A 27962-nucleotide genomic window follows, 5' to 3' on the forward strand; every position below is an offset into this window, starting at 1 on the left:
AAAATCTTAAGATTTTGTGTTTTTGCAGTGTAGTATCCTTTTTATATAAAACAAATTAAAAACCAGATTCCTTTTCTGCTTTATTTTGTTTTATTTTTTTCTTTTGGAATACTTTTTACTCAATAATTTTGGACCGTGTGACAAAAAGTTTGGAAAACCCTGATTTTTATGGCTTTTGCTGTCATCATACCAAAAAGAAAACCACCATGAAAAAGCTGTGAAAATAATGCAGCAGCTCTTAAAATCAGTCTTTGTGTTGAACATTCTTCATATTGTCTTCAGGATGAGAAGCTTCAAACTGCGACAATTCACATTTATGTCAAAATGGTAAGAAAATAAATGATTATATTGAGATTTGTTATCATATTTTGATGAAACTGTTCAGGGTTTTTCCTTATTCTTATTCTGTTATTTTCCAGTGTTGGATAAATGAACATCTGACCTGGAATTCCTCTGAGTTTTGTGGGATAAACATGCTGACCATTCCTGTTTCAATGATCTGGGTTCCAGATATAATCATACAGGAGGAGTAAGTTACCAAAACATAAATCAATAAAACATCTGTGGCTCAATGATCTGGTTTGATTTTATTTTCTTCTTTTAGTGCCTCTGATAATATAAATTCTCAAGACGATCCTCTGGTCAGCGTGTTTCCGGACGGGAAGGTCGATGTGGTCAAACGGCTTCAGCTGACCTACATCTGCAAGTTCAACCTCTTCAGATTCCCGTTTGACATCCAAACCTGCAACATCACGTTTTCATCCCTGAATTATGACGGTAAATTAAATAAATAAATAAAGATTTATGTCCTGATTTCATCCCCACATCAACATGGGTTTATAAACGTGGTGCAGATGCACAAAAAGCATCCACAAAGACATTTATGAAGAGAATATTCTGCTGAAAAAATTGATAAAGCTTAAGCCTTTTAGAGTTTTATTTCTAAAGATAGAAATTATTATTAAATTAAATTAAATTAAATTATTATTATTATGTAAAATTAATTTACTTTTTTTTTTAGCTTTATATCATGTTTATCCCTCATCAAAAACATAACTGGAGTTTTGCTTTGAATCTTTCAAACATGTTTGAGAAATATTTGAATCTCCCATAAAGAGAGAAATGTAGAGAGAAATTTAGAAAGAAAGGACAAAGGAAAGAAAAAAACAAATAGCGAAAGAACAAAAAATACATTTGGAAAGAAATTAATTCAGAGGGTGAGAGAAATATAGAAAACAATTTAGATGGAAATTTGGAAAGACAGACGATATATAAACCAATTAATTAATTAATTAATCTTTTTCTGTTTCTTTTATGATTTGACAGAGAGTCTGTTGAAGCTGGTAAAATCCACCGACGACTCCACCCTGACGAAGCTGCTGTGTCTCAACATGCTGACTGAGGGGGAATGGAAGCTGGTGAAGATAGAAAGCATCAGTTTCATGTCTGTCGGTCATAGAAGTGCACTTGTCTACCAGGTAAGATGATTATTTCTGATCAAATCCCAGCAGGAGTTGTGCTGTTTTTAAAATAAAACTCTGTTTTCTTCAGATCTCCCTGGAGAGGAAACCTTTTCTTTACGTCATCAACTTGATTTTGCCCTTGTTGTTTTTGCTGGTTCTGGATTTGGCCTCGTTCTTCATCAGTGAGAGCAGCGGCGAGAAGCTTGGCTTCAAGGTGACGATCCTGCTGTCCGTCTTCGTCCTTCTGCAGATTCTTAAAGACATTTTACCGTCCACTGAGGACTCTCTGCCGCTGATGGGTAGGAAGCCACAGATTGGTTGTAATTCCTGCATTCGTCACCAAACAGAAACCAACATTTATCCATATTTTTCTTCCAGCCATCTACTGTGTTTCAGTTTTCACCCTGGTGTGGATCAGCGTGTTGGAGATGATGCTGATGAGCCAGTTTAAGGATGTCGCCTGCTGTGTTGGTGAGGAACGCCAAAATGCTGAGGTCGTCAAAGTGAAAGAAGCTGGTAACAGAAACGGTACGATTCCTGTTTCTGCTACCTGAGTGGAGTTACCACCCAAAACCTTCTTCAAATCTAACACAACTGGTGTCAAACAATTGTGCAGCAAGTGTTTTGTTTGTGCTGCTATCATCTTAAAGATATTAACAAATGTTTCCAGAGGTCATGAAAGGTCAACCAGGCCCCCACCGTCTCACATCAAACCATGTTGTTAGATGTGAAGAAGGTGTTGGGCATCTTCACTCAGGTGCTTCTGCTCTTAAAACAGTCAAACATTTCCATTATTTCATTTCTAACCGGTCCGTTTCTGTGCATATTTTCTCACAGAATCTGCAGGAACAGATAAACCAGAGGAGAATAACTCTCCGCTGGATTTACCTGGTGATCCACGGCTGCCGAAATTCATCATGGATAGAACGAAACCCGGTCAAAAACCCCCAGAAACACAGAAAAACATGGAAAAGTCCAACAGGCTTAGATGGGTTAAAATCTTTGACTCTGTATTCTTCGTCCTGTATTTTACCACTGTTGTGCTTTCACAGGTTTTTTTATTTAGTCTTTGGAAATTTCACATTTAAAACCAATTTCTGAAACTTCTCCCAGTGCTTTCAGAAAGTGCGCTGTGTCAGTCAAACGTCCAGGAAGGTCAGTCAGCGCTGCACTGTAGGAGCTTCTGTGTTTCATTTCTCCAATGTAAAATTTGTGTTTGAGAGTAAATTTCTATCAGTTAAGACAATAAAGTATTTCCGCCTTTCGCATGTGTGTTGTTCTTGTAAATAAACCTGAATCACCTTGCAGGGTTCCAGTTTATGGTCAATAAATACACAATTAATGCAATGCAAGTCTTACTGTATTACACCATTCACATAATGTGCTGTACTGATGATAATGAAGCTTAGTAACACAATGAATAACAATTAAATTCATAAATCAAATCCCCAGACCTTTCATTGCTTTATAGACCATCAGAAATAATTTTAAAATCCTTCAACAAAAGATTTAGTTTTAATGACCTCTCTTGATAACATAAATATCCATCAAAAAAAAAGTCAAATTGAATCCTCATGCAACAATTTCTCTTTTTGGAATCAAATTTGAGAAATTTCTGAGACATTCACTAATTTATAAAAGTCACAAACACTCAGTGACTGATGGATCAAATTGGCAGGTAAATAAAATCGTCATCAGCATATGGAGCTACTCTGTAACCTCTGTAAGGTGAAACAAGTAGATTTTGAATAGATGAGGCCCAAGAATGGAGCCACAGACTCAGATTTATGATAGGAAATATACAAATTACTCTACTCCCATTTTACCAACTAAGAGTTGGATCTAATTCAGAGTAAAACAAACATTTTTGATGTATCACTGTTCAGAACATCGTTTCTCCACGTATTTTGCATCTCTGACTTTTAGTGTTTACTGAATTATTGCTAACATATAAATTTGGTGTAAATTGTTACACACAATTAAAGTGAAATAATAAATGCATAATTGAACATTTAATTAAATTAATATTTTTTATTACTTTGGTTTTATAGTTAGCATGTTAATTAGTTTTGCATCATGTGAACATATGTCTGCATTGGCGTTCAAGTAAATTACAAGGTTTGCATTCCATATGTGTAACATTTTATTGTGAGTCAAACAAAGATAAAAACTTGTAAAAGTATGAGGAAAAATGTCATCTGATGTTTAAATTCATGCATATTTTTAAGGAAAAAACAGACTTATCAATATCCACTGGCAGATATCATTGCATGCAGAAAAAACTGTCAAGAAAATTCAGATAAAAATTTAAAGATTAATCCATCCAATACAAATATGCATCACAAAGGCTACAAAAGTCAAAATATATCCAACAAAGAACAGATTATCAATGATTGTGGCCACCCTTTGGTAGCGTCTGTGCTTCTTCTGACTGCCAGCTTCCTGTCGAGCGGCCTTCACTTCCTCCAGTATCAGCCTCAGCAGCTCGACAGCCCCGAGTTTACCCAGAGGGAAGCAACTCTGCTCTGGTTTAACTTGTCCATTCTCTTCTTCAGCCTCTTTAAATCATTAAAATATAATTAATCAACATTCATGTAATAATTTAACTCTAAATAGTACAGGTTTGCATTCTTAGCCTACAACTAGGACTGTTTTTAACGTTTATTTAAGTCATTTTAAATAGAGATACAGATCTCTGATACAAACTCTTCACACCCGATAGTCTTTTAGACTCTGTTCAATTGGGGAACTAAATTTCCAGCTGCTGTGGTTAATTTTCACACTGCATCCAAACCCTTTGAGCAACCTGTTCCCCTCCTGGCCTGTGGGGGCGCTGCACCAAGAACCACTAAAGGAAACGACACAAAAACCTCTGAAGACACTGAGAGCAACTTCCTTCTTCACCAGATGGAAACAAAAATGGAGTGGAGTCAGACTTTAGAGGCTACGGTAAACTAGAGTGTTTGCTTTGGTTGAATTTACCCAGAATGCTTTGAGCTATAGTCAAACTCTGGTCCTAGTACAAACCCCAATCTCAGTTCGGTTGAAGTGAACTCTGGTTCGGTTTGAATGCATTTATGAACAGCAAGCGGACCAGAGACCGCTCCAAAAGCAGGAAGTGGACTACAGAGCAGAGCATTCTGGGTAACAAACATGGTAGCTTTGCGTTAGCGGGAGAAATGGCTCAAGGACTTTAACCAAAGACAATATAGAAATACTACAACCTCTAAAATCTGATCCCACTCCATTTCTGGTTTCCATCTGGTAAAGAAGGAAGTTGCACTCAGAGTCTTCAGAGGTTTTCGTGTCGTTTCCCTCAGTGGATCTTGGTGCAGCGCCCCCACAGGCCAGGAGGGGAACAGGTTGGTTTGACTCAGAACCACAGCAGCTGGAGGTGGAGCAGATGATGACGTTTGGTCCCAAATCAAACCGAGTCTACCAGACTATCAGTTGTGAAGACACCCCACCTGTCTCATAACTTCAACAATGGTCTTATTTGTGTGAATAAAATATTTGTAAACAAATTTATAAAATTATTTTTTAAGAAACATTCACTAAGAACATACCTTTGTGAACTTTGCTGTCCTTTTTCATGTAAATTTTCTTACTTTCTTTATCACAACATGGATCCAGGTTAAGTAGGAAGCTCACCAGCATGGATTCAAGCACACTGAGCCACACCAAGGTGAACACTGCGACGCAGAGGTTGGCTGGAAAAACAGGCATTTAATACAGCTGTGCAGGCAATAAGCCAGTTAATCACACGATAAATTAAAACGAGCTCAACAATTTCCATCTGCATGATCTACTGTCAAAATTAAGGAATTACAAGCTCTTATAGCTTACGTGTAAGTTAGTTCTGTCTAATTTCAAGTGTGCTAAGATATTTACACTAGAAACTCGAGCAAAAATACTTTGTAAAATTTTGTGTTTTTGCAGTGCGGCTTCTACTCACCAATCACTGGCAGGTCTACTTCTGTGGAGGGTAAAATGTCCTTCAGAATCAGCAGTAAGACGGAGATGGACAGGAGCACAGTCACTTTAAAGCCAAACTTTTCACCCGAATCCACAGAGATGGAAAAAGAAGCCAAATCCAGGAACAGCAAATACACCAGCGGGATGATGAAGTTTATGACATAAAGAAACGGTTTCCTGTCCAATGTCACCTGAAAGAAACGGCAGATTGGGGTCAGATGGACTTACAGAAAATGAACAAACTTTCCGTGGATGTGTTCTTACGGTGTAAGACAGTGTGCTGTGATATCTCCACCCGTTGGTTATGTTACCACTGACTAATTCGATGTCTTTCAGACCCCATTCTCCCTGAGTGATCATGAACTGCGTGGATGTGACCATCAGAACCGAGTCGTTTATGGCTGATCCGAGCACCAAGCTGCTCACTGTGCACAGGACAGAAGAACCTTTAATTCATCCTCCTGACTCCATCCTGGATGTTAATCTGACAGTCTGTGTTTTACCACTACTGTCCATGGATATGAATGTGATGTTGCAACGTTGCGAATCAAAGGGGAACTTGTAGAGGTTGAAGCGGCAGGTGAAGGTCAGCCTCTGACGGAGGAAAGTGAACATAGAACCGTCGGGATGCACGATGACCCAAGGATCTTCATGGATGCTGCTGTCATCAGACGCACTGAAGGCAACAGGAGAGGAAGCAACTTTAGACTCAGATAACATCTAATGTAGCATACAATGCTGTGAAAAGGCATTTCCCCTTTCACAGTTCTTCTATTTTTGCCTTTGTCACACTTACATGTTTTAGATTGTCAGTTAAATAATATTATCACAATAGGAAACACAAAAAGCAGTTTTTAAAAAGCCATTCAAACCAACCAGATGCATTGCACACAGTTTTAATGTTGCATAGTTTTATACCTGCAACTAAAATGCACATATAAACAACAGCTGGACTTTGGTGCAAAACCAGTAAGTGGGTGAGAGTTGAAGTTAGTGGGACAGGATGTAGAGAGGAAATGCTGCCCTGGTTGTCAGTTTTATGTTGAGGCTGCAGCTGTTGAATGTACCTAATAAAGTAACTTGTAATCTAACTTAGTTACTTTTAAAATCAGTCAGTTAAGTAACTGAGGGTTGAGCAACCTGTTCCCCTCCTTGCCTGTGGGGGCGCTGCACCAAGAATCACTGAAGGAAACGACACAAAAACTTCTGAAGAAGACACTGAGCACAACTTCATCTTCACAAATGTAAACAAAAATTTGAGGATTGGAGGTTGGAGGATTTCTCCTTTGGCCTTGGTAAAAGACAATGAGCCATTTTCCCTGCTAGCGCAAAGCTAGCACATTTGTTTTGGTTGTATTTACCCAGAACTAAATTCACATCAGATACGTGAAATCCACTTTAATCAAACTTCAGTTCATTTGCTTAGAAAGTCTAGTTTGTTTTGGTGAGGTGCGAATCTCCAATTAAACTCTGATGCACACCAAAGAAACAAAGTCTGGTGTGCCAACAAACCTTGATCTGGGTTCTGTTTAAGTGAACTCTGGTGTGGATTGAATCCATATGTGAATGTCAGGCGGACCAGAAACCGCTCCAGAAGCAGGAAGTAGGCTAACACATAGGGTATTCTGGGTCAATACAACCAAAATTTTATTTACATAGCACATTTTCAGTAACAAGGCAATACAAAAGCGCTAGTCTAGCGATAGCGGGAGGAAAAAAGACAAATCCTGCAACCCCTGAAATCTGACACAACTCCATTTTTATTTACATTGAAGAAGGAAGTTGTGCTCAATGTCTTCTTCAGAGGTTTTTGTGTTGCTTCCTTCAGTGGTTCTAGGTGCTGCACCCCCACAGGTGTGGAGGGGATCAGGTCGCTCAATTAGTTTGGATTGTTTGATCAAAAGTTGCCATTTTTGTTCCTAAAAAAGTGTCAATCAGGAAAATTAAAACTTTCCACAAATGACCTCTTTCTGTCAATGAAAATGGTCCTCAATATGCGTTATATACAAGCACACACACACACACACACACACACACACACACGCATACTCACTCTTGTTGAATGGCTATTTCCGGAATCCAGAGTTTTGCCTTGGGAACAGAAACCTCGTCTATCCCGCAGAAGTCGGATTGATTCCACCTTAGAAATTCATTTGTCCAATGCTTAAGAAAAAAACAAAAGCTGAGCTGTACAGAGTGTTTCTAGCACTTACAGTTTAGTAAAGATGAATATATTTTCATACAAACGTCATTTCATCAGATTGAATGAAATGTTTAACTGACTAGAGAAAAATCTTACCTTTGTGACCCAAATGTGAGTCGTGACAGTTTGGGACTTCTCATCCTGCAGATATCAATACATTATACATGTCAAAGAAACCTGTGATGTAATTTAGCTATTGTGCTAATTCCTGCATATTTACACTGACACTAATGTTGATTAATGTGTACTGTTCAAATCAAATAAATACAATAAATTAAAAATAAATGTAAAAACTATTTGGAAACTTGGCAAAATGAAACATTTGAATGAAACAAATGGAGAGGAAACTTACAACCCCTAAAATGCCGTACAGCACCATCTCCAGGTTCACTTGGGTGGTGGTGGTCCAGTTTTTCACAGGTCGGATCATTTCTAGACCCGTGTTTGATGCAGTCAGGTTGAGGTGTTCCAGTAGACCATAATATGTGCAATCTGAAGACAGACTGCTGCAAAAACCTGCTGCAAACAAGACAACAAAATCCAGACCTGAACACAAACTCAAAACATATTCAGTCTCTTGATTCCTACTTGCAATATAAACATCTTTAAGTAACAGACTTACCAGCAAGTATCATAAAAGCAAATATCCGTAGAGCTGCCATGCTCTTCAGTTCCCTTCAGTTCAATTCAGACTGAGTGAAGCTTTATAAACCGGGAAGCTGCTTACATAAACGCAGCAACAAAAAAAGTGCAAATGAGGCTTTGATGGAGCCTTTTAAGTGCATCTTCTGTTTGTTCATCTCATGTACAGGAAAACAACATAATAAACCCTCCAAGCATTTCAATTGTTCTCCAGCAGCTGCAGGAAAAAGTCAACATTTGAGTTCGACACCATGTGGGAGGTTTTTATTCATATAATGAAGCTTAAGTTGCCTGTGACTGTAGAGCGCTTTAATTAAATAGATAAATATTACATTATTGTTCACGTAACGCTTTAAACGGATGTAAACTGATGTGAAGCAAATGAAAACTAGAACTTGTAAATTTGCAAAATATTCCTGAGGATATTTGGTATCTTAACTTAAATTTTTGGTTGCAAAACATAAAACAGTTTGTACCATCTTGAAAATTCAACAGTAACTTTTCAAGAATGTTGAGAAATTTACAAGTTACCTTTCAGATTTTATTATACATTATGGAGTACTTTCTCAGAACTTACAGGTCAGTCTTTTGAAATTAGCAAAGTTACTTTATTTTCTAAACAAATATTACTCTACCAGAATCCAAGGGTTGTGTTACAGTACTTACAAGTTACTTTATAAGAAGTACCTTACTTTACTGCTTGGTTAGAAACTGCAACAAGTTGAAATGAAAACAGAATTTGGGAAAATCTGTTGACTTGGTTTAAAAGGTAAAGGATTTTATTTATATAGCACATTTTCAGCAACAAGGCAATACAAAGTCTTTTTGAAAAAAACATTCATACAGGAAGGACATCATAAATGTGTAATTTGAATTTGACCAGCACAGATAATATTTCTGGTATCAGATAATTTAATGTCAGAGGGTGCTGTTGACTTCTATTTAACATGTTCAGATCTATCGCTGTTTCTCCCCCAAAACTCCTGAAATTATTAAAAATGCTTGAACACAGGTCCAACTAAGACAATTCCTCTTCCTCCTCCACCATAGCTGTGGAAACGCGGTATTTTTTGCACACACATTTATCCTGTTTTTTTTGTTTTTTGTTTTTTTTTTGGTTACCAGAATCGATGGTAGTCCATTTCGACATTTGTTGTAAGGACGTTGCTAAAAAGGGGGACCGAAAATTTAAGGCTTTAATTCGATTACTAATATTAGAGAAATAAAATGTGGCTAACTTTGAAATATATAAATTTATGTTTAAAACGTTTCAAAATTTAATGTAATTAATTGCTTTTGTGTTTTTTTGGTACATGCAAGCATAGACCGAGCCGGTTTCTGGTACGCCCGCTAATATGACGCATAACAGCAGCGGTGGTCGCCACAGCCGCTTCTCTTTGTTCTACTGGGGGTTAATTTTTCTTAACCAATCTGATTTGACGCTGAAAAGATTATTGCTGCATTCATGTAAATACTGAAAAGATTTAGCTGATCAGCGAAGCTATTCAAGTCTAAAATAGCATCCCAATGTTAAACATGTAGCATTAGCTAATGTCGGCGTCCACAGCCCACGTCTTTAAAGAAGCTCCATGAATGATCAGGACTTACTGATGATCGATTAACCAAAATAACACATTAAAACATTACATATCTCTGTTGTCAAGCTCACATGACTTTATTCAACAATCTAGCAGCAAAAATGTTATTTAAATTGAAAATGTTGATTAATTTGAAATTAATTAATTATAGACTGCAATTTACTTGATTACTACAGGTAAACAATGATTTAATAATAAAAAACAGGTGATTCTCATTATATTAATCGTCTGTTGGCACCAAAACAAAAGAAAAACAAGGCAAACATTTGCATTCCTTACAGGTTTCTTGGTACAAGTGGAAAAAAGGTGAATTGTTTCATTTGAAAAAGTTTGTATTTTTCCATATATAGCTCATAAAGGTTTAAAAACTCCCGGATGGTTGAATCTCAGGGGTAAACGTCCATTGGCAGCTGGAAGTCCTTGAAGGTATAGAAGGAGATGTCTCCGTGATCCACAGCGGCGTAAACGATGGGAACGTCGCCACTCTGAAACGAAAGCTGCTTGATGACTCGCAGATCTGGAACAGGACCATCAAAACTGGAACAGAGGAAGAAACACAATCTGCAACATTTAGGAAGTTCATCAGCAACTGGAAAGACAAAATCAGACAATACTGAACATTTTCTTTAACATTTTTTGAACAAAAAGAATTAATTCAGTGGCGTCCAAACTTTTAGCACCGTGGGTCAAAATTACCAAGTTAAAAGCACGATTATTTATTTTTTAGTTAAGAAATGCAACATTATTTTATTGAGAATTTTATTTTCACCTGTTCAGCAACAAATTAACATTCTGCATTTATGAAAGATCCAAAAAGCAGGAAGTGGACTACAGCGCAGGGCATTCTGGGTAAATACAATGAGAACAAACGTGCTAGCCTGGCGCTAGCAGGAGAAACGGCTCGTGATCATTAGCCAAAGAGTAAAGAGAAATCCTCCAACTGCTAAAATCTGACACCACTCCATTTGGTTAAAATTTTGTGAAAAAGGAAGCTGCGCTCTTCTTCAGGGGTTTTCATGGCATTTTCTACAATAGTTTTTGGCACAGCGCCCCCACAGGTGAGGAGGGGAACAGATTTTCAATTAGACTGGCTCGTTTGAACAGCAGCAGCTGAAAGTGTAGCAAATATTGTACAGTGTGAAAAGTCTGTTTTGAGTAAAAGGTTGCTGGAGATTACTCAGACATTAAAATTAAAGGAAAAAAACTTAATAAACTGGCTATTAACAGAAAATTTGTTTTGTACCTAAAATTTTCTACTTATGATATAAATTTGAAAATCTCACACAAAGAGAAAGAAAAAGTCTCCATCTGCATCAGCTCCATTTGATGAGGTCACACTTTGGACACCTCTGATTGTTTTCATCGGAACGACAACAATGGATGTGATAAAAATCGTGTAGATTGTTTTATTGCAAGTGGATCCTGAGTAAACGATGACTCAGGCCGTCGCTGCTTACCTGCAGACGCACATGCGGGCGTACGGCTTGCCCGGGTTGCTCTTTTTGAAGTCAGCCACCGAATCCGGCTGGTAAACATTGAAACAAATCCTCCATTCCTCCGAAACTTTGAACCTGAGCAGACAAAGGGACATCCATTTCTCCTGAGCGATGCAACAATTCATCACCACTGGCGTTCACCGGAGCACACGGTGACAAAACGCTGCAGCCGGATCTTTATGGCTCTGGAAATTAAAGATGGTAAACTGTGACAGCGGCGGGACGGGCTCGTATCTGATTTATCGTCTCCTTTCAGAGGTGACTCGGAGCTGATGGCGGCTAATTGCGTTTAACAGGAAGGTCATGTTTGTTATTATAAAGCATAATAATGTGGGCGAAACACAGCGCTGCCGCTGATTTAACAGCTAATCCTTAATTCCTTAATGGGAATTATCTTCAATTAATATTTCTATAAGTCTAAATTATATCTACACATATATTGTTTGGAGCTTAGATTTAGCAATTAAATAAAACATTTTTAAATACATGATCAAATGTTAAATTTAAATAAAACTAAGTCTTTATATGTGGGATAAATGGGCTAAGATTTCTATTTATAAAAATATCTGATGTTATTTTGGCACAAATACGGCAATAAATAAAAATAAAATTAATTTAGCATACATTTTCCTACATTCATTTTATTATTTCTAGTAAAATTGATTTTTGAAAGCCCACTAATTAAAAAAGCACATGAATGTAAATTAAAGAACAGGAGAATTACCTACAGACCTTTACAGATAACAGACAAAAGATTTTACATTTTTAATGTAATTTGTTTTTAAGAAATTAACTAATAATGAATGAAAAAGCAACAACTTAGAAAAAATATAGAATTAAAAGTACTAGTACTAGTTCCACCAGTGGAAGCAATTTTTAATCAATATTAAAAATTTTAAACGAGCTCCTAATTTTATCTCCTTATTTCAAGTACATTAACATTTTGCACTTGGAACTAAACCAAAGATTTTGTGTTTTTGTACGACTCCTCTGCAGGATCTTAAAGGGGAAATTTGTAGCATAATCAAGTGACTATGTTACCTTCAGTTGTTATAAAAATGCTATATGAATCAAATATGACTTAAAATACATTTTAATTTAACGCCTCGGGCCTCTTTAGAAACTCCTGCTCCTCCAACATCCCAACATGGCTCCTCTCTTAACAAAAGCTGTCAAACAGTTTGAAACGATATAAAAGCATCTAATCACGTCTTTTAAAGTCGTATTTTCTTGGTACCTGGCTGCTCCCTCCAGCAGGTTAGTCGATTTAATCACGCTGATTTTCTCCAGCAGCTCCGCTGAAATAAAACAGAGATAATCTCAGTTTGTAACCAGGAGGTGAAAATCCTGGGATCCGGCCTGAACTCACCGGTGGAGATGGGCTGAGTCGGGTCGTGTAGAGGCTGAACTTCCCCGCTCCATAAGTGAGCGGGTCGGCCTTGCCGCTTCGCCTGCCGCCGCTCCAGCAGCTCGTGGTACTCGGCCCAGTTTCTGCACCTCCGGACCTGAAGACCTGAGCATTACTCCCACAGAAACGGGAAACATTCACATTTTATTCTGTCGTCTGGATGATTTCACCTCTCTGTCTTTGTTCACATCCCGCCGCCGCTGCCGTCTCTCCCTCTCCTCCTCCTTCACAGACATTTTCACTTTCCGCAGGTTTATCCTCCGCATCCAGGGGGCGACGTCGCACACACCAGGCATCACGCCGCCAGGAAGCAGCGAGGCGTCCGGCGGGGCCAGGCGGCCGGCGGAGCCCAGGTCAGGGAAACAGATGGAGCTGAAGTCCCAGCGCTGGGAACCGGGGGCCGACCTTTGACCCGCCTGCCGCTCGGGAACATCCGCCGGCCACCAGGTCCTGGCCTGGACTTCACCTGCAGGGCCGGAGGAGGAAGTCTGAGGCGCCGCTGAGGCCACCAGGTGGGACTCAGGTAGTTTATCATCCTCCTCCATTTCCTCAGCCTGAGACTTTGCTGCTGTTTTACTGAGGCGACAGAAAAAACAAACATTTAAAAATGTCGCAATTTAAACTGTAAATTAATCAACTTCTTCACGTTGGGTTACAACTACTGATTATTTTAATTATTAATTAATCAATTAGTTCTTTTGTTTTTTAAATTAGTTTAGTTGTTGACTAATCTATCGATTATTATTTTGGATTTTTTTTCACGATTATTTTAGTTATTGATTAATCGCTAACCAGAGTATACAGACTTTTCTGACATGAGCAAATAAAAAATTATGTTTTGCAAATAACATTTTCTGTTCAAGAGAAGAAATTTATTATTTGATTAAAATAAGAGTTTTTTAAACAGAACATTTTTTTTCCAAAATAAAATATTTCATTACAGAAAAATTTGTCATTACAATTCCAAACGTTTAGACCACAATTAATGTATTTTATTGAGATTAGTTTTTGTTTGATTGAATGACACTGAGACAAATTTACCTCCAGTAAATGATCAGAATAATCGATTACTAATAATCGATTCCTTTACTGATTGTCTGACCTGGACGTGGGCGTCGGGCTGGGGCTGCGTTTCCTCTTCAGCTGCCTCGCCCCGCGGTCCTTGGACCGAGGCAGGTTCAGCTGCCGGGCGTAGGGCGACGGCTCGGAGCTGACAGGAAGCAGAAAGAAAAACAATCAGCCTGAAACCTGGAGATCAGCAGAACCATAAAGATCAATAAGCAGAAACTTTAGGAACAATAACTAATCATTAATCATGATTAATCGATTATTGAAATAATCATCAACTCATTTAGTCGATGTCATTTGCTGAATAAACAACATGTTCAGAGTAGTAGTTACACCAAAATTGCTCAAAAATATATATCTGCATTTTACATTTAAAATAAAAAAAAACAACTTTTGTTTTAAAACATGTTTTACCCAAAACTCTTTAAGTGGCAAATTTAACTTCACCTGGTTCTAATTCACTAAAATAATTCAGTTTATTTTCTGAATTATTTGTTTATTTGCATCTTTTAACATATTTCTAGTAAGTGGTTACATTAAAAATATATAGAATATGATTCATTGTCAGAATAATCGATTATGAAAATAATCGATTTGTATTTTAAAGATCTAAAACCACTAAAAACACATTAAAACCAACAATCCAGTTTTATCCTAAATAGATTTTTTAAGTGTTGATTGAACTTTTTTTGTACACTTCAAAGCAACAGAACCGTTTCCACCTTCAGATTCTGTTACCTGGGATCAAACCTGTGCACCACATATCCGAGCCGCTTCAGATGACCGAACACCTTCGATGGAGAGGAAGAACGATCAGATCAGCGCAGACATGCATGTTCCAGCGTTCAGAGTCATGACTGCACCTGATACTGCTGCAGGCTCACAGAGTCTGAGGACAGGAACGCCTCGTAGCCGTCCTGGATGGACAGCGGCAGGTCCTGGTGGAACACCTGCAGGTTGCCCTGAAACACACACACGGTCAGCCAGAGGCGCCGGCAGAGCCAAACCTGAGCAGCATCTCACACACTCACACACTCCATCAGGTAGAGCGCCTCTTCAGGGAGGAGGAGCTGCTTCCCTTCTACAGAGAAACCCATCGTCTGCCAAAACTTCCCCTGAAGAAGAAAAAATATATATATAAAAAAATTATTAGCTTCTAGAAATATTACTGAAATGACAAATTAACAATTTATAGCAAAATCTGAAATGATTTTTGCATTTTTGGTCCCCTCCTCTCCAGTGTTCAACTTTAAATAACAGAAAAAATCAACAGAAAAAAAAATCTCAAAATTTACTACATTTCCAGAAAAAATTATGTTTCCATCAATACAGACAAAAAAACAATAAAAATATATTTAACAATATTTTAAAAAGCAACAAAAGCTGCCAGAAATTAATAGAAAAGTAAATAAAATGAAAATAAAATTAAATTTGAGTAATAATTAAAGATAAAATAATACAAAATGAATAAAGTTTAAAATAAAATAAATGTAAAAACAAAAGAAAATATAGAAATAAGGAATAAAATAAATTATTCAAAAGTAAATACCACTGCGGAAGATTAAAAGAAAAAAATAAAACTGTAACAATATTAAATAACTCCCACTCCCAAAATAAAAATTAAAATCTAGACTTGTTTTATAATAATAATAATAACTATTATTATTATAAAAACTTGTTTTATAATAATAATAATAATAATAATAATAATAATAATAATAATTATTATTATTATTATTATTATTATAATTATTATTATTATTATTATTATTATTATAAAACAAGTCTAGATTTTTTGCATAATATTCTAAGAAAGAAATGTGACCAACATTTCTGGCTAGTCAAGAGTTTTCCTGAATAACAAACTCTGCTAATCAAACATTCTTAAGTTATACATTTAGCTAATTAGTACAGAGCTGAAAAGTCTATCTTTTTCCCAGCATGCACTACTTTTCAGACAAATAAACAGCAAAAAGGTGGACAAATTAAAAAACCTCACAGCAGGAGTCTGAAGCTCCACAATCCGCTCACTGGGACTCCAGATGGCTTTCACCAGGTTTCCTCTGCAGAGACAGAAAAACAGACAAAACTGAGCTAAAAACCTTTTTCACCACCTAAAAATGACAAAAAGCCACTGATTTAAAGTGAGGAGTGTGGTATTTCACTGACAGCCTCTCGACCCGCTCCTCTGAAATGAGGCTCCAGTGTTCATCCAGGCTCTGCTGCAGCCGCTGCTTTTGCTCCTCCGAGTCATCCGGATAGAAATCCTTCTGGCCTCGGGCCGGGATCTTATGGCTCCTGGAGCGGGCCGCAAACAGCTCACATGGGCTGCAAGTTATTTACAAACAGAACAACTAAACTCAGCCACAGCAACTTCCTGTTTCAGACAAAATTCACCAAAAGCTAGAAAGTGCAACCTACAGACTGCCAGAAAGCTGACTGGCTCAGATATTTCTATCTAAAGCTGATTTTTATAGCACAATAACTGCAATGCTAACTATTTGTTAATAAAAACACATTGACATTAAATGCATTGGTAAATTTCTGCATTAAGAAATTAAATTCTAACCACAAGATTGAATGTATGCAAGAGAGAATCATAAAAATTATACATTTTTTAAATAATTGAATATGTATCATTCCCAGACTTTCATTTGATTTAATACTTCCAAGAAATAAAGTCTATCAGAATTTATCAGTATTACGGCACATAACAGCTGATTTGAACATTTAAGATTTTGGTAGCAACAGATGTTCTCTAAAACGTTTATTAAATATTTAAAATGAAAGCAGCTAACAACTTTAATTTTCAGGATACAAAACAAATGTTCTTGTAATCTTTTAGCGCCTTACATTGTGTTTTTATCCGTTAAAGTCTCATTTTTATTGAGTACTTCAAGAAAAAGGTGAAAAGGTGGTAAATATACAGCAGATAGGTGAAAGAAATTATCACAGTGTTGAGCAGTTTGATAATTATTACGATACGGTTTAAAATTAGCCATCTAGTTTCTAAGATCACATCTGTTTCAAACAAACTGAAAGCACAAATTAAAATAATTAAACAAACATCTGAATTATTCTCAAAAATTCTCAAATTAAACGCTGAAAATTCAACACTTTGTGGGATCAAAATGACACTTTTTAAACTATCTTTGCAAAACTAATTTGTTATGTTATTGAATTTCATAGCTTCATTATTAACATTTCTCCCCTTAAGTTGTTGAAAAAAATCATTTTATTGTCGAGAACTAAGTATGTACACCTAATGAAAATATTATAAAATATTACATGTTCAACTGATATCAACAAAGGGTACTGCAACTCTTAACAATATTAATCAACACAACCACTTTTATACAAAAATAAAATAAGAGAAACACAAGTTCAAGGTGCCTTAAGAAAATTTAGAAACACAGAAACAACCTTTGCAAACCTTGTGACTCCTTTGGCATATGTTCCTATTAGTTATAACAACTCTCTGTACAATGAGTCATTTGATTATGATTCACTGCAAAGAAATGTGATTAACTTTAGACCAGGTTGACGAGAAAGAGAAAGTTAGAGATCCGAAAATCAGAGACAAACACCCACTAAAAGACAAAACTAATATTTTAAAGTGTTTATTACCTTATAATTACTGTAATTAAACTGAATCAAACCTTAATATTTCATTGAAGAAGTTCTCTGCGCCTTCTGGCTTGTTTTGGTCCGCCATGACAGTCTGTCCGCCGGCCGCTACTGCTTCCTGCTCTTCTTCCGGGTCCTAATGCCCGCCTGTTTCATAATAAAAATAGTTAGAACTACGGCCACAGGAGGGCGTCAAATCCCCCAAAAAACTTTTCCTTGTTTTTAAACTATATTTTCTTCTGGATTTTGTCTGTATATCAGTATAATATAAATATTTTAAAATATCATTTCTGAAAGAATACATCGAATCTGTGTGAGATTATAGATGATAAAGCTGTTAATCGTTTTAGTTTAAATTGTTTAAGTCCAACGTTAGTGGTCCATTGGCTTGAAAAGTTGTAATTTTTATTTATTGCTCCACAAAACAGAATACCGAAAGCATTTAGGTTTCATTTATACAGATAGGAGCAAATTCAAGTGGAATTTTGTCTTGGGTTAGCAGTGATGCAAGACAGTTTTGTCTTTCTTGAGCTTTTCGGACAATTCCCTTGCCATTCAACAACACGCACAACACACTGAGCAATTCAGGGTTTTCTGTCTTATGCAACTAATAAAGCCTTTGATTAGATTCTCTAAAAAACTCTATGTTATTTTATTGCAGCTGTGGGAAATAGGTAAGTATAGTCATAGGACAGTGCTTCATCTTTTTTCAGAGTGTAAAAGTGTTTGCAACTTTGATCCCTGGTGGATTCATATAATTTTATTTTTTTATTTTTATTTTATTTATTCAGTAATAAATATTATAGTTCACTTAACAACTAAAAGAAATCATTGAAAATTTCAGTTGTATTTGCCTTCTCTCTTTACAGATCTGTTTTGAATATTGTTTGGTAAATTGTTCTATACTATTTCACATAAGTTTCAAAATATTGCATTCTATCAATTCGTGCACAAATGATGACCACAACAAAAAGATTGCAGGATACATTTTATTTGCCCAAAGAAGGAAAACTGTGAACATTTTCTGCATCAAGAAATAATAAAAATCAGATCGGATCAACATTGATGACCTCCACCGCTCCAAACGGTCTAAGTTCCGCAAACTGCCAGTCAAACACATTTGCTCTGTCCTGCTTTCTCCAATTAAACAGACCTTGGATGGCAGAGTCTGACAGGACCGAGTCCCACATGTTCACATCAAAAATCTCCCCCACAAAACTCTGCTTTGCATCAAAGTTACCCAGAAAATTGTCAGGATCCTGGCCGAGGATGATTCTGCCTCCGGGACGGATGGTGTGACCCTTCCGGTAGATTTTGGTCTGACTCTTTCTGCCATTCATGAAGACAGCCGCAGCGCCTGAGCTGGAGTCCCAGGTGAAGCACAGGTGAGTCTGCAGGAAGCCGAGGTAAGGGACTTGGAACAGAACTCCATCCCCACTCAGGTAGAAGGACAATCTAAACAGAAAGATGTGTGGTTTTTCACTTTAACTAAGTTAAAGCTTGTAACTTTTATAATACAATTTTTTTTTTTTTTTTTTTTACATATTTGCTGTAACTGTCAGAAAATCTGTGAAAAATAAATGACGTAGATCAAACAACCAATCAGATCCCGGAGGCGGGATTTAGAAATGTCGATCACAATCTGTTGCGGACCTGCTAGCTTGTGACGTTCAAGCTAGTTAGCTTAGCCTCCGATGACGGTCGTCCTGTTTATCCACCATTAGCACCTTTACAGCAATTACAGGTAGAGGGACACAGCTAAGATTCATAAATTATATATTTAGCTTTCATATTTAGTTAACTAGTTAGTTAGGAGCTGGAAGATGTGGCTGGGGAGAGGGAAGTCTGGGTCTCCCCTCTGAAGCTGCTGCCCCCGCGACCCAACCCCGGATAAGCGGAAGAAAATGGATGGTTGGATGGATATTTAGTTAGCAAAAATACATATTTAGCTTCCTAACTATATTTAATTTGGAACCAAGCATTTAGTTTGAACATTAAATAGTTAGCTGTCAAATAAAAATATTTAGTTAAGAGGCTAAATATTTATTTAGCTTACAAACTAGTATTTAGTAAACAAACTAAAACTATAAAATTAAACTATATTTAGTACCAAACATTTAGTTTCATACTAACTAAATGTTTGACTAGTACCAAACATTTTCTAATGTTTGTTATTAACAAACAGTACTAGTGGTATTAGTACAAACTAGTACTAGTACAAACATGTCTATAGTAACATGTTTGTTTGTAACATCTTAACATTTAAGTCTGTTAAATGTTTAACAGACTTAAATTAAATGTTTAAGTCTGGGAAAAATATTTAGTTTTCAAGCTAAATATTTGGTTCCAATTCAAATATTTATTTTGCTAACTAAATAGTTCCAAAGTAATTATTTATTCCCCAAACTAAATATTTATCTTTCTGACTAAATGTTCAATTTGAAAGCTAAATATTAAATATTATTAAGCTTTGTGTATTAAATATTTAGTTTGGAAGTTTGTTTATAAATGTATGGAAAAGCAAGGTGAAAATATCACTTTGAAAAATGAAATCTCGCATTTATTTATTAATATTTTTTGCCAAATAAACACAAACTTGAGGGTTTCACCTTCCATCCAGCTCCCGCCACACATTCAGCTCATCAAAGTTGTTGGTCCGATACGCAAACAGGATGATTTCTCTCTCGCCGCTGAGCTCAGTGGCCACACGCATGCACAGCGTGAACGCTGTCAGCTGGAGCGGCTTCTCAGCGATTATCTCCATGTAGTTGGTATTGGTTTCATTGGAGAAGACCAGGCTTCGAATGGCCTCACTCCCTGAGAGAGAGAAAAATTCAAACGGAATTCAATTTTTATTTTTTAGAGGGAAAAAAGCATTGATGGAGATGTTGGTAAACTTACTACTGACTGCAGCAGAGAAAAGAAGGAGAACGAATGATAGCCTCATTTTCAGAGAAGAGAGTAAACCTGTGAAAAAAATCTAATTTTCAATGACCTGATGGAGTAAATATGTCCTACATATAGACTAAAGCCTCACCTGTAGTTGAATGAAGACAAAGACAAACTGCTGAAATTCTCATGAAAACGAAACACTTTATATTCTCATTACATCCCCACTTTATCACAAAAAGTTCAAATTCCAGGCCCAGAGAAAATATTTGTTTTTCAAAACCACCCACACAACCTTTGACCCCTTCGACTGTGCCCTCATGGTGGACCACAAAACCATGAACACCTATTGGTCCAAGGGTGTAACTTTGTGTTGGAAGTTGGTGGGGACGAGGAGGAGCTGGGTGGGCGCCAGGGGTTGCTGATGGACCCACAGACCCACAGTTACTGGAACTGTTGGTGTGGAAGACCTTTTTTTTTCTAGAGCTAAGAATAAAGCCAAAACTTACATGTGAATGCCTTACAGTCTTATTCAATAAATTAGGATCTGATCAGGCTTGTCAGATTAATAGTACCTTTCAAAAATAACCTTTTAGCAGCTCTTAAACATACTACGAAATATAAATATGTTAAAACGGAAGTTATCTAATGTATAATGTCTCTGACTTGGTGATGGAACTGCTGACAAAGGAACTTTTCAGTCATATTCTAATTTATGGAATCAGCCTGTATTTGCCTACAGTTGAAAACAGTTTGACAATTCAGTAATTTTTTTTGTGAAGAAATGTCACACAGTGGTCTTTTATTGTCTGATTTTATCAAGTGCTAAAAAACATCAAACAACAACACGAGATTCTGTAACAATCAAAACATTAATAAACATTTCAAAAACAGTGTAAACCAAATGAATCCTCGTCAGTGCAAACTTTCTATTTTTCAATTATGTAATTCTGATTCCACAGCTGTCCCTCAGTTTGTTGGCAAAACCTTTGCCCTGTTGACTTACACATAACAGATTAGATATGATGTGTCTATAATATAGTGAATATTAAAGACACAAAACCTTTTTTGGGTCTGGTTGGGGCAGTTGGTGAGTAAAGTGACCATCGACATTCCTGGATTCTATAAAATGAGGGTTAAAGCTGCTGATCTTTGGATATGTAAAAATACATATTCTCTCTCCATATAAATCTATAAATAGTTTGGTTTCTGTCAGTTCTGTAAAGATGCAAGAGAGAACAAAGTGAATTTCTCTATGATATTGGCCAATAATTTAATTTTACTTAATTGTCGCGGTAGGAGCCATGGCTTAAAATTTAACAAACTTTTTCATGTGCATTTTCAAAAATATATAAACTGAAAAAAACTTTGAAACTGAAAAAGACTATTTCAAAACTGGAAAAAAGATGTGAAAATCTACTTAAGTTCTTTTTTCAGTTTCAAACTTCTATTTCAGTATCAAAATAATTATTCAGTTTCAAATCTTGTTTTTCACTTTCCAATTTTTGAAAAGTTGCTTTGAATATTTTTTTCAGATTCACCTCTTCTTTTTAATTTCAAACTTTTTTTAATTTAAAATAATTTTTCAGTTTTAATTTTTTTGTGTGTCAGTTTCAAACCTGGAATTTGAACTTTCTACAATAGAGCAGGGATGAAAATTCAGTTGAAGTTAAATTTAACTGAAATATTGGTTTAAAGAAATGGCAGAACCTAATTGGCACATTTTGGTTTCGGCTCCACCTTGTGGATATTTTAAAGACTGGTTTTTAAGTTTTCTCAATTTCTGAATAATTTTTAAGAAACAACTTGACTTCAGTGTCTGAAATGGCTGCTATTTTTATAAAACTTTGTGAAGGTTTCAGACCATTCTGACAGTTCTGTACAGTTATGTCTGGAGTTAATCTGCTTTAGATTTATGAACTGGCCTCTTTTCCTTTTCTGCTACATTATTTTCCGTTCTGTTATTAACTTCTTGTTTTTCATGTGCATAAAGGACTCCTATCTCAGTTCTTCTGTTTTTTCAAATATATCCTCTGTATTCTCAAATCCTCAATCAGTTCCTGTTAAAAAGACTGTTTTCCTCTGTATTGTCAGTTTATGCTCGTCTAGGGAAAAATAGGTTGAATGAGAAAATACCATAACAAAGAGGATAAATTTGTAGGTAAAAAATCCCCATCCTGGTTATTAGCCAGATTAGCTAGGCACGGACGGGGTTCGAACCCGCGATCTTCGGTTTACGAGACCGACGCCTTACCACTTGGCCACCGCGCCTACCCAGAATTCTCGGATGTTACGACCTTATTTAATGGCATAAATTGTCATAGTGATTGTTCCATTCCAGAATTTTAAGTATTCCTTGAAGATTTACATATAGACAGCTGCACATGAAGTTAATCCAAAATCAAAGCTGCAGACCCACTCATGATACGCACCGGCCGGTTTAACTCACTCTAAAGTAATAAAATCAAAACCATCCTCTTCTTAATTCGATAATGAATGCCGAATTTTCCCACAAATATCATTAATAACATTAAGATATGTTAGATGTCAATTTATGGATTTTATTTTGGACTATAGGGTGAAATCCTTAAAGTGTAAACTTTGCCAATAGGCATCTTATAGGGAAGCGGAACGTTGACAGTGGAGCACACCCGGAAGTAGATAGGTCACAACAGATTGGATTTCAACATTTCTGCTGCTGTAATATGAGAATGTAATGCTCGGGGAAGCACGTTTGGGACGGTGGATGGATATTTATGATCTTCATAATATTTTTGACCTAGCCGTGCTGTAAGTAATAAAGCTTAAATGTTTGTTTTAGCTAACAGAGGCGTTTGCTAACAAGCATGTGGCTAATTAGCACAAGTACAATACAGCTCTAGAAATGACAACATCGTGAAAAAGTTCAATATTTTTTATTAATTTCTGAAAGAAACAGAGATTAATTACACACAAAAGTGAAATCATTAAGCCTTACTTTCTTAATAATACAATACAAAGTAAACTCTAAATTCAGTCTCAGAAATTTAGAATACTACATATAATCCAATTAAAAATTACGTTTTAAACAGAAATGCCAGGCGTGTGACGAGTTCAGTGCTTGATTGTTGCTCCTTTTGCGTTAATTTCTCATTGGAGGAGATCAGAATACGGTTCTTCTGAGGTGTGATTTCTTGGTTTTCTGGTTTAAAATTTTTCACCCGAAAAATCAACAGATCCCGCAAAAATTGCCCAAAACATTGGGTTAAAATGATGCTAACTGACTAACTGAATACATGACAGTATTTCCTATTAAATCAGGCTCGTCCCTCAGCCTGATTTAATGTAGTCTGTGGTCGATGTGGCGAGTAATAAAAGGTCACATTTATTGTCATGCAATTTCTGTTTCAAAAGTCAAAAATTTGCTTGAAAAAAATTCTGAAATTTTGACCTTAATATATGAAACTTTTCCTTTTTTTTTTCTTCTTGAAAAAACAAGGACATTTCTAACTCCAAAAGTCAAGAAATTGATTTAAAAAAAAATAACTCAGAAATTTGAGATTAATTTCAGACGTTTTCTAAAATAAAAAACAAGGAACTCTTATAAGCTCCAAAAGTTGAAGATTTACTGGAGAAAAATTTGAAATTTTGAGATTAATCTAAAAAATTTCCAGAAAAAAAGATGGAATTTTCTGAGTTTCAAAAGTCTAAAAGTTTTTATTTTGACATTTTCTACGTTTCTAAAAAATTTCCAATTTTTTTTAATTTTTTAAGAAAATGGTTGACTTTGGGGGCTCAGAAATTACAAAGTTGTTTTCTAGAATATTTTTTAGATTAATCAAAAAATTTCTGAGTTGTGTGGTGGAAATTTACTCATCTTGTTGTTTCTGTCTGCAATTGCCTGCTATGATGTCTTATTTGAATTCAAATATCTAAAATAGCCCCAGAAAATCAGTGATTTTAATTGCAAAAAATTCCAAAATCAGTCATGGATTCCTGGAGGAACTCATCAGTGTGAACTGAATTTTAAGACGTACTCATGGAATATATATGTATTCAGCTTTTTTGCATATCTCCAGCTGATTCGTTGAGTTCCTTGCAGGCTCTGACGGAGCCACTGCGGCCTGCAGCTGAGCCTCGCCCACCATGCCGCTGGTGGTGGACGCCGTGTGGGCGCTGTGGAGCATCACCGCCGGCATCTACGACTACTTCCACACCAGCGCCATGGAGGAGCGGATCCACACGCTGGAGCACGTCCTCTCCATCCACCAATTTGTGATTGCAGGCCTGTCGGCGGGCCTTGTCCTGCTCATGGCCTACATACTACTGAGAAAACACTAAAAACCTCCTGCATGACGGTCAGACTGCTCCTGCTGGCAGTTTGACTGATGGTTCAGTCCACTGAGTTTCTGTGTTTTAATTTTTAATCTCGGTCTGTCTGCTGCTCTAACACGAAACCATGACTGGTTCTTGAAGGAAGTGTGGCACTTTATCCATTTGACAAGCTTGAAGATCTTTTAAATGTTAATTTATTCATTCATTCATGTTTTAAAACTCAACTAACTTATTTATTTCAAACAAAAGATTCATGGCCACCTCTGGATCAGCGATGTGCGGTCAGGGGAGAACTCTCCTGTAATCCTGAAAAGTAAAATAGATGCTAATAATGATGAGAGAACATCAAATTTTTTTGTATAAATTAGTTTTTTTATTTGTAATGTCAAGAACATCGATTTTTTTATGGCAAAAATGGCTGAATTTACACATTGCCTGTTGAAATACATGAAATAAGTGAGGCAGTGTAGTGCTGTGCCTTACCTCTGGGGGCGCTGTGTTACATACAGCAGTTGGTGCATGTGCATTACTGTTCTCTTTGCATCGCTAATATATTTATTAGATAACACATGTTCTATATATGTTGACGTTCCTCAGTCTGTATAATATGTTTAATAAATGTGAGTGGCATATTTAGTCTTTTTAATCGGCTGTAAATGCGCAGTGCACAGGGTGAAACAGTAAGTACCGTTATTCAACGATAGGGGGCAGTGTTGTGCCCCATAAGCGCTACAGGCAACAGGTTCTCTTCTGCACATTGAAAAGACTGAAAACAGTCAGAAAACCAAAAATGCAGTCAGAACAGAACCTTTTAAGGTTGCCAGATTTTAAAAAAATAAAAAGGAAAGATCATACAAAGAAGTTAGCCAAAGAAAGCATTCAAAATTAAAAAAATAAATGTGACCTTATATTAAATAGTTTGTTTTTTTGCTATTATATTGTTGAATTGTATTCAATTGATTAAAACACAATAAAAAACTTTATTAAAGGTCAAATTTGAAAAATAAGTTTCTATTTTGGATTTGTTCAAAATGAGTCAGTGTCTGACCAGTTAAGATCCTCACCGCATGTCACTGTCAGAAATGGCTTTTATTTCGGTTCCTCCATCTCAGGCACTGGTTCCAGTTAACACAGAACTGTTATCTTGTTTATTATCCTTAATGATTACCTATAAACTCCAGACTAAAATGCTCTGACAAAAGTAATCTTGCGTTTTTGTGTCTGTATTTATTTATTTTTTTGTGTTTAGAGGTTTCTAAAATTTTATATATGTGTTCTGCAGTTTCCCATTGCTTGTCCTGTTTGTGCCATGTGCTTAAAACATGTTATTTTATAAAATTAGGTTTTATCTACTGTAACAGGTCAGTCCCCATGTTTACTATCACTGTTCACAACTGTAGTCATGATATCAAAGGAAATGTGACAAATAAATGTCATTTTAATTCAGCCTCTGACTTTTTTGATGACTATTTATGTAATTATTTTATAAAATATTTATTGTTTTGTGCTCATTGCATTTTTTATTACATCCTGACCTATGGATGAGCATATTTCTATATAATTTTCTCAAAATTAGTTAACTTTTTATACCACAGTCCCAAAACGTAAATGTTTTTACATTCAGAAAAATGTAATAATTTACTTTAATGATGTTATATAGTGTTCCATCATACTTTGAAATCCACAGATCATCACCATGGATTGGATTATCTGTAGAAAACCCATTTAAAACCTATTTATAATCTTATTACAGTGGATTGTTTAGATCAGTGTTCTGCAACTTTAGAACCATATTTGGCTAAATAAATAAAACTTGCTTAGAGCTGAGAACATGAAAAAACATTTCAAGTAATGTGGTGTCATTTTATTTCTGTTTTTAGGGTTTAAAATAATAATTTAAAAAACTAAACATTTGCAGAAAACATAATGGATGCATTTTCTATGAATCTAAAACAATATCACCAGCATTTTTAGTGTTATTCATATAAAATCAACTTATATGAAAAGATCCAGCTAAAACAAGCATTTGTTGTTATAGTTGTATGTAAAACACCCAATTATAAGTAGATGTTTAAGACAGACATTAAAAGCCATTATCACCATAAGCACCTAACATCTCTGCAGACTCCACACATGCTGGACACAAACTGTTTTGTTTTACCTTCAGGTTGGAGCTATAGAGACGGTTTCTACCAGATATTTTTGCACTGATTCAACTTTGGTAAAAGCGCTCTCTATATATACAGATTTAATAAATGTATTAGATTTGTTTTTTTAGTGTTTGTATCATGAAGTACGGATGCTTCTTGCTGTTTTCCATCGACAAAGCAAACTGACCTGAAACTTCTCTGCTTCTCTCACATTTTAAACCTTTCTACTCTGAACTCAGCATTGGAAAAATATAAAATTAAAGTAGAAAGAAAAAAAGAGCATCACACCATCAATGTCTATATGAACAAAAGGGAAGTAAGTGCTTCCTGAAACAAATATAGAAATAACTGCTGCCAACATGAGATTAAACCACTGACCCAAAAACATTGAGGACAGAAATAGCTTTTGACTTCACTAGCTGAATGTACCCACTGATCGTATGTTAGCACAGTGAATTAATCTCCAGTTGTGAAAAATGAAGGGTCTATAAGGGTTGGGTTTGACCCAGACTGCAGTCTAAAGCTGATTTATTTGCATTTTTTGCTATTTTCTTGTGTCTTATTAAAACCTTTTCCAGTGTTAGTTTTGAAACAGTGCAGCTTTAGTTCACATTGTGTTAGGTAAATTGTATTATTATCAACTATTTGTTATATCTTTATGTTCTTAGTTTATGTATTCTTACTTATTTAGTTTAGTCATATGTTTTAAGGAATGTTTCTGTATTGTTAATCACTCTGTTTCCTTCCTCAGAGGAGGCCTCTCTGAAGAAGAGCAGTGACAGCAGCTCTTCACAGAACGGCCTGCTTTGACCTCTTAGATAGTTATAAAACCATCGCCGTGAAGATGTACAACTTGTCCTGCTTGATCCTGGGTCAGGAACTGGATAAGCTAGTGCGAGATAGATTGTGTTGTTAGTTAGTGATAATCTGGCGCTGTGACTGTGTGATGAAGTGTCTTTTCCCCTCCCCTTAGAGTTACAGCGCTCTCTGTGATTAGGGATCCTAAAGAGAGGGGCAGGCAAATGTGCTTCAGAGCAGTAGGAGATTTGTAACTGAAAGCACATCTCTGTCTGTTCTCCTCGCGAGTATTAAGAATCTAACTTTCTCTTGTCTTTCCTGTATTATGTGC

At 36.2% G+C, this 27962-nt stretch overlaps 4 protein-coding genes, 1 long non-coding RNA gene and 1 other non-coding gene across 6 annotated transcripts in view; 2 read left to right on the plus strand and 4 right to left on the minus strand.

Moving 5' to 3' along the window:
- The window catches only part of LOC106957583 (5-hydroxytryptamine receptor 3A-like), a 6615-nt gene extending 3970 nt beyond the window's left edge, over nucleotides 1-2645 (plus strand). The window contains exons 3-9 of the mRNA XM_015048971.1: nucleotides 283-327; nucleotides 420-529; nucleotides 605-777; nucleotides 1327-1478; nucleotides 1552-1762; nucleotides 1842-1991; nucleotides 2301-2645. Coding sequence (XP_014904457.1) covers nucleotides 283-327; nucleotides 420-529; nucleotides 605-777; nucleotides 1327-1478; nucleotides 1552-1762; nucleotides 1842-1991; nucleotides 2301-2551 — 1092 coding nt within the window. The 3' untranslated portion in view covers nucleotides 2552-2645. The remainder of the gene's footprint in view (nucleotides 1-282; nucleotides 328-419; nucleotides 530-604; nucleotides 778-1326; nucleotides 1479-1551; nucleotides 1763-1841; nucleotides 1992-2300) is intronic.
- Nucleotides 2646-3662: 1017 nt separating this feature from the next.
- LOC106957594 (5-hydroxytryptamine receptor 3A-like) lies at nucleotides 3663-8269 on the minus strand. Its single transcript, XM_015048981.1, has 8 exons — nucleotides 7994-8269; nucleotides 7738-7782; nucleotides 7492-7601; nucleotides 5942-6114; nucleotides 5703-5863; nucleotides 5419-5629; nucleotides 5030-5173; nucleotides 3663-4021 (listed from the first exon to the last, which is right to left on the minus strand). The coding sequence occupies exons 1-8, from the start codon at nucleotides 8069-8071 to the stop codon at nucleotides 3771-3773; spliced, it is 1173 nt and encodes a 390-aa protein (XP_014904467.1). The 5' UTR covers nucleotides 8072-8269; the 3' UTR covers nucleotides 3663-3770.
- A 1783-nt stretch (nucleotides 8270-10052) lies between these two features.
- tsen54 (TSEN54 tRNA splicing endonuclease subunit) lies at nucleotides 10053-17611 on the minus strand. Its single transcript, XM_015048980.1, has 12 exons — nucleotides 17513-17611; nucleotides 16023-16181; nucleotides 15853-15916; nucleotides 14885-14968; nucleotides 14717-14815; nucleotides 14592-14644; nucleotides 13888-13995; nucleotides 12956-13361; nucleotides 12747-12882; nucleotides 12615-12675; nucleotides 11339-11452; nucleotides 10053-10418 (listed from the first exon to the last, which is right to left on the minus strand). The coding sequence occupies exons 1-12, from the start codon at nucleotides 17566-17568 to the stop codon at nucleotides 10268-10270; spliced, it is 1491 nt and encodes a 496-aa protein (XP_014904466.1). The 5' UTR covers nucleotides 17569-17611; the 3' UTR covers nucleotides 10053-10267.
- Nucleotides 17612-18455: 844 nt separating this feature from the next.
- LOC106957595 (pentraxin fusion protein-like) lies at nucleotides 18456-20602 on the minus strand. The gene is made up of 4 exons (XM_015048982.1): nucleotides 20518-20602; nucleotides 20382-20447; nucleotides 20090-20297; nucleotides 18456-18935 (listed from the first exon to the last, which is right to left on the minus strand). Exons 1-4 carry the CDS (start codon nucleotides 20558-20560, stop codon nucleotides 18527-18529), a joined length of 726 nt encoding a protein of 241 aa, XP_014904468.1. The 5' UTR covers nucleotides 20561-20602; the 3' UTR covers nucleotides 18456-18526.
- A 1966-nt stretch (nucleotides 20603-22568) lies between these two features.
- On the minus strand, nucleotides 22569-22640 carry trnat-cgu (transfer RNA threonine (anticodon CGU)). The gene has a single exon. It is a non-coding gene; the product is annotated as a tRNA-Thr (tRNA).
- A 348-nt stretch (nucleotides 22641-22988) lies between these two features.
- On the plus strand, nucleotides 22989-26129 carry LOC106957587 (uncharacterized). Its single transcript, XR_001426984.1, has 2 exons — nucleotides 22989-23159; nucleotides 24451-26129. It is a non-coding gene; the product is annotated as an uncharacterized LOC106957587 (long non-coding RNA).
- The last annotated feature ends 1833 nt before the right edge of the window (nucleotides 26130-27962 follow it).

Source organism: Poecilia latipinna, unplaced genomic scaffold (assembly GCF_001443285.1).
Source record: "Poecilia latipinna isolate Pla-1442-1.1 unplaced genomic scaffold, P_latipinna-1.0 Scaffold917, whole genome shotgun sequence".
Lineage (NCBI taxonomy): Eukaryota > Metazoa > Chordata > Actinopteri > Cyprinodontiformes > Poeciliidae > Poecilia > Poecilia latipinna.

Bases quoted from the DNA above. Each gene is read 5' to 3' on its own strand.
- LOC106957594 (XM_015048981.1), bottom strand. From the start codon at position 8,071: ATGATCCGACCTGTGAAAAACTGGACCACCACCACCCAAGTGAACCTG. The intron at 7,602-7,737 runs GTAAGATTTTTC...TTTTTTCTTAAG, and splicing joins CTCACATTTGGGTCACAAAG to CATTGGACAAATGAATTTCT. The intron at 5,630-5,702 runs GTAAGAACACAT...CGTTTCTTTCAG, and splicing joins ACAGCACACTGTCTTACACC to GTGACATTGGACAGGAAACC.
- tsen54 (XM_015048980.1), bottom strand. From the start codon at position 17,568: ATGGCGGACCAAAACAAGCCAGAAGGCGCAGAGAACTTCTTCAATGAA. The intron at 14,969-15,852 runs GTGAGGTTTTTT...TTTCTTCTTCAG, and splicing joins TGGAGCTTCAGACTCCTGCT to GGGAAGTTTTGGCAGACGAT. The intron at 13,362-13,887 runs GTCAGACAATCA...CTGTCGCCTCAG, and splicing joins AGCCCGACGCCCACGTCCAG to TAAAACAGCAGCAAAGTCTC.
- LOC106957595 (XM_015048982.1), bottom strand. From the start codon at position 20,560: ATGAGAATTTCAGCAGTTTGTCTTTGTCTTCATTCAACTACAG. The intron at 20,298-20,381 runs GTAAGTTTACCA...TCTCTCTCTCAG, and splicing joins TTTCTCTGCTGCAGTCAGTA to GGAGTGAGGCCATTCGAAGC. The intron at 18,936-20,089 runs GTGAAACCCTCA...CTTTCTGTTTAG, and splicing joins TGGCGGGAGCTGGATGGAAG to ATTGTCCTTCTACCTGAGTG.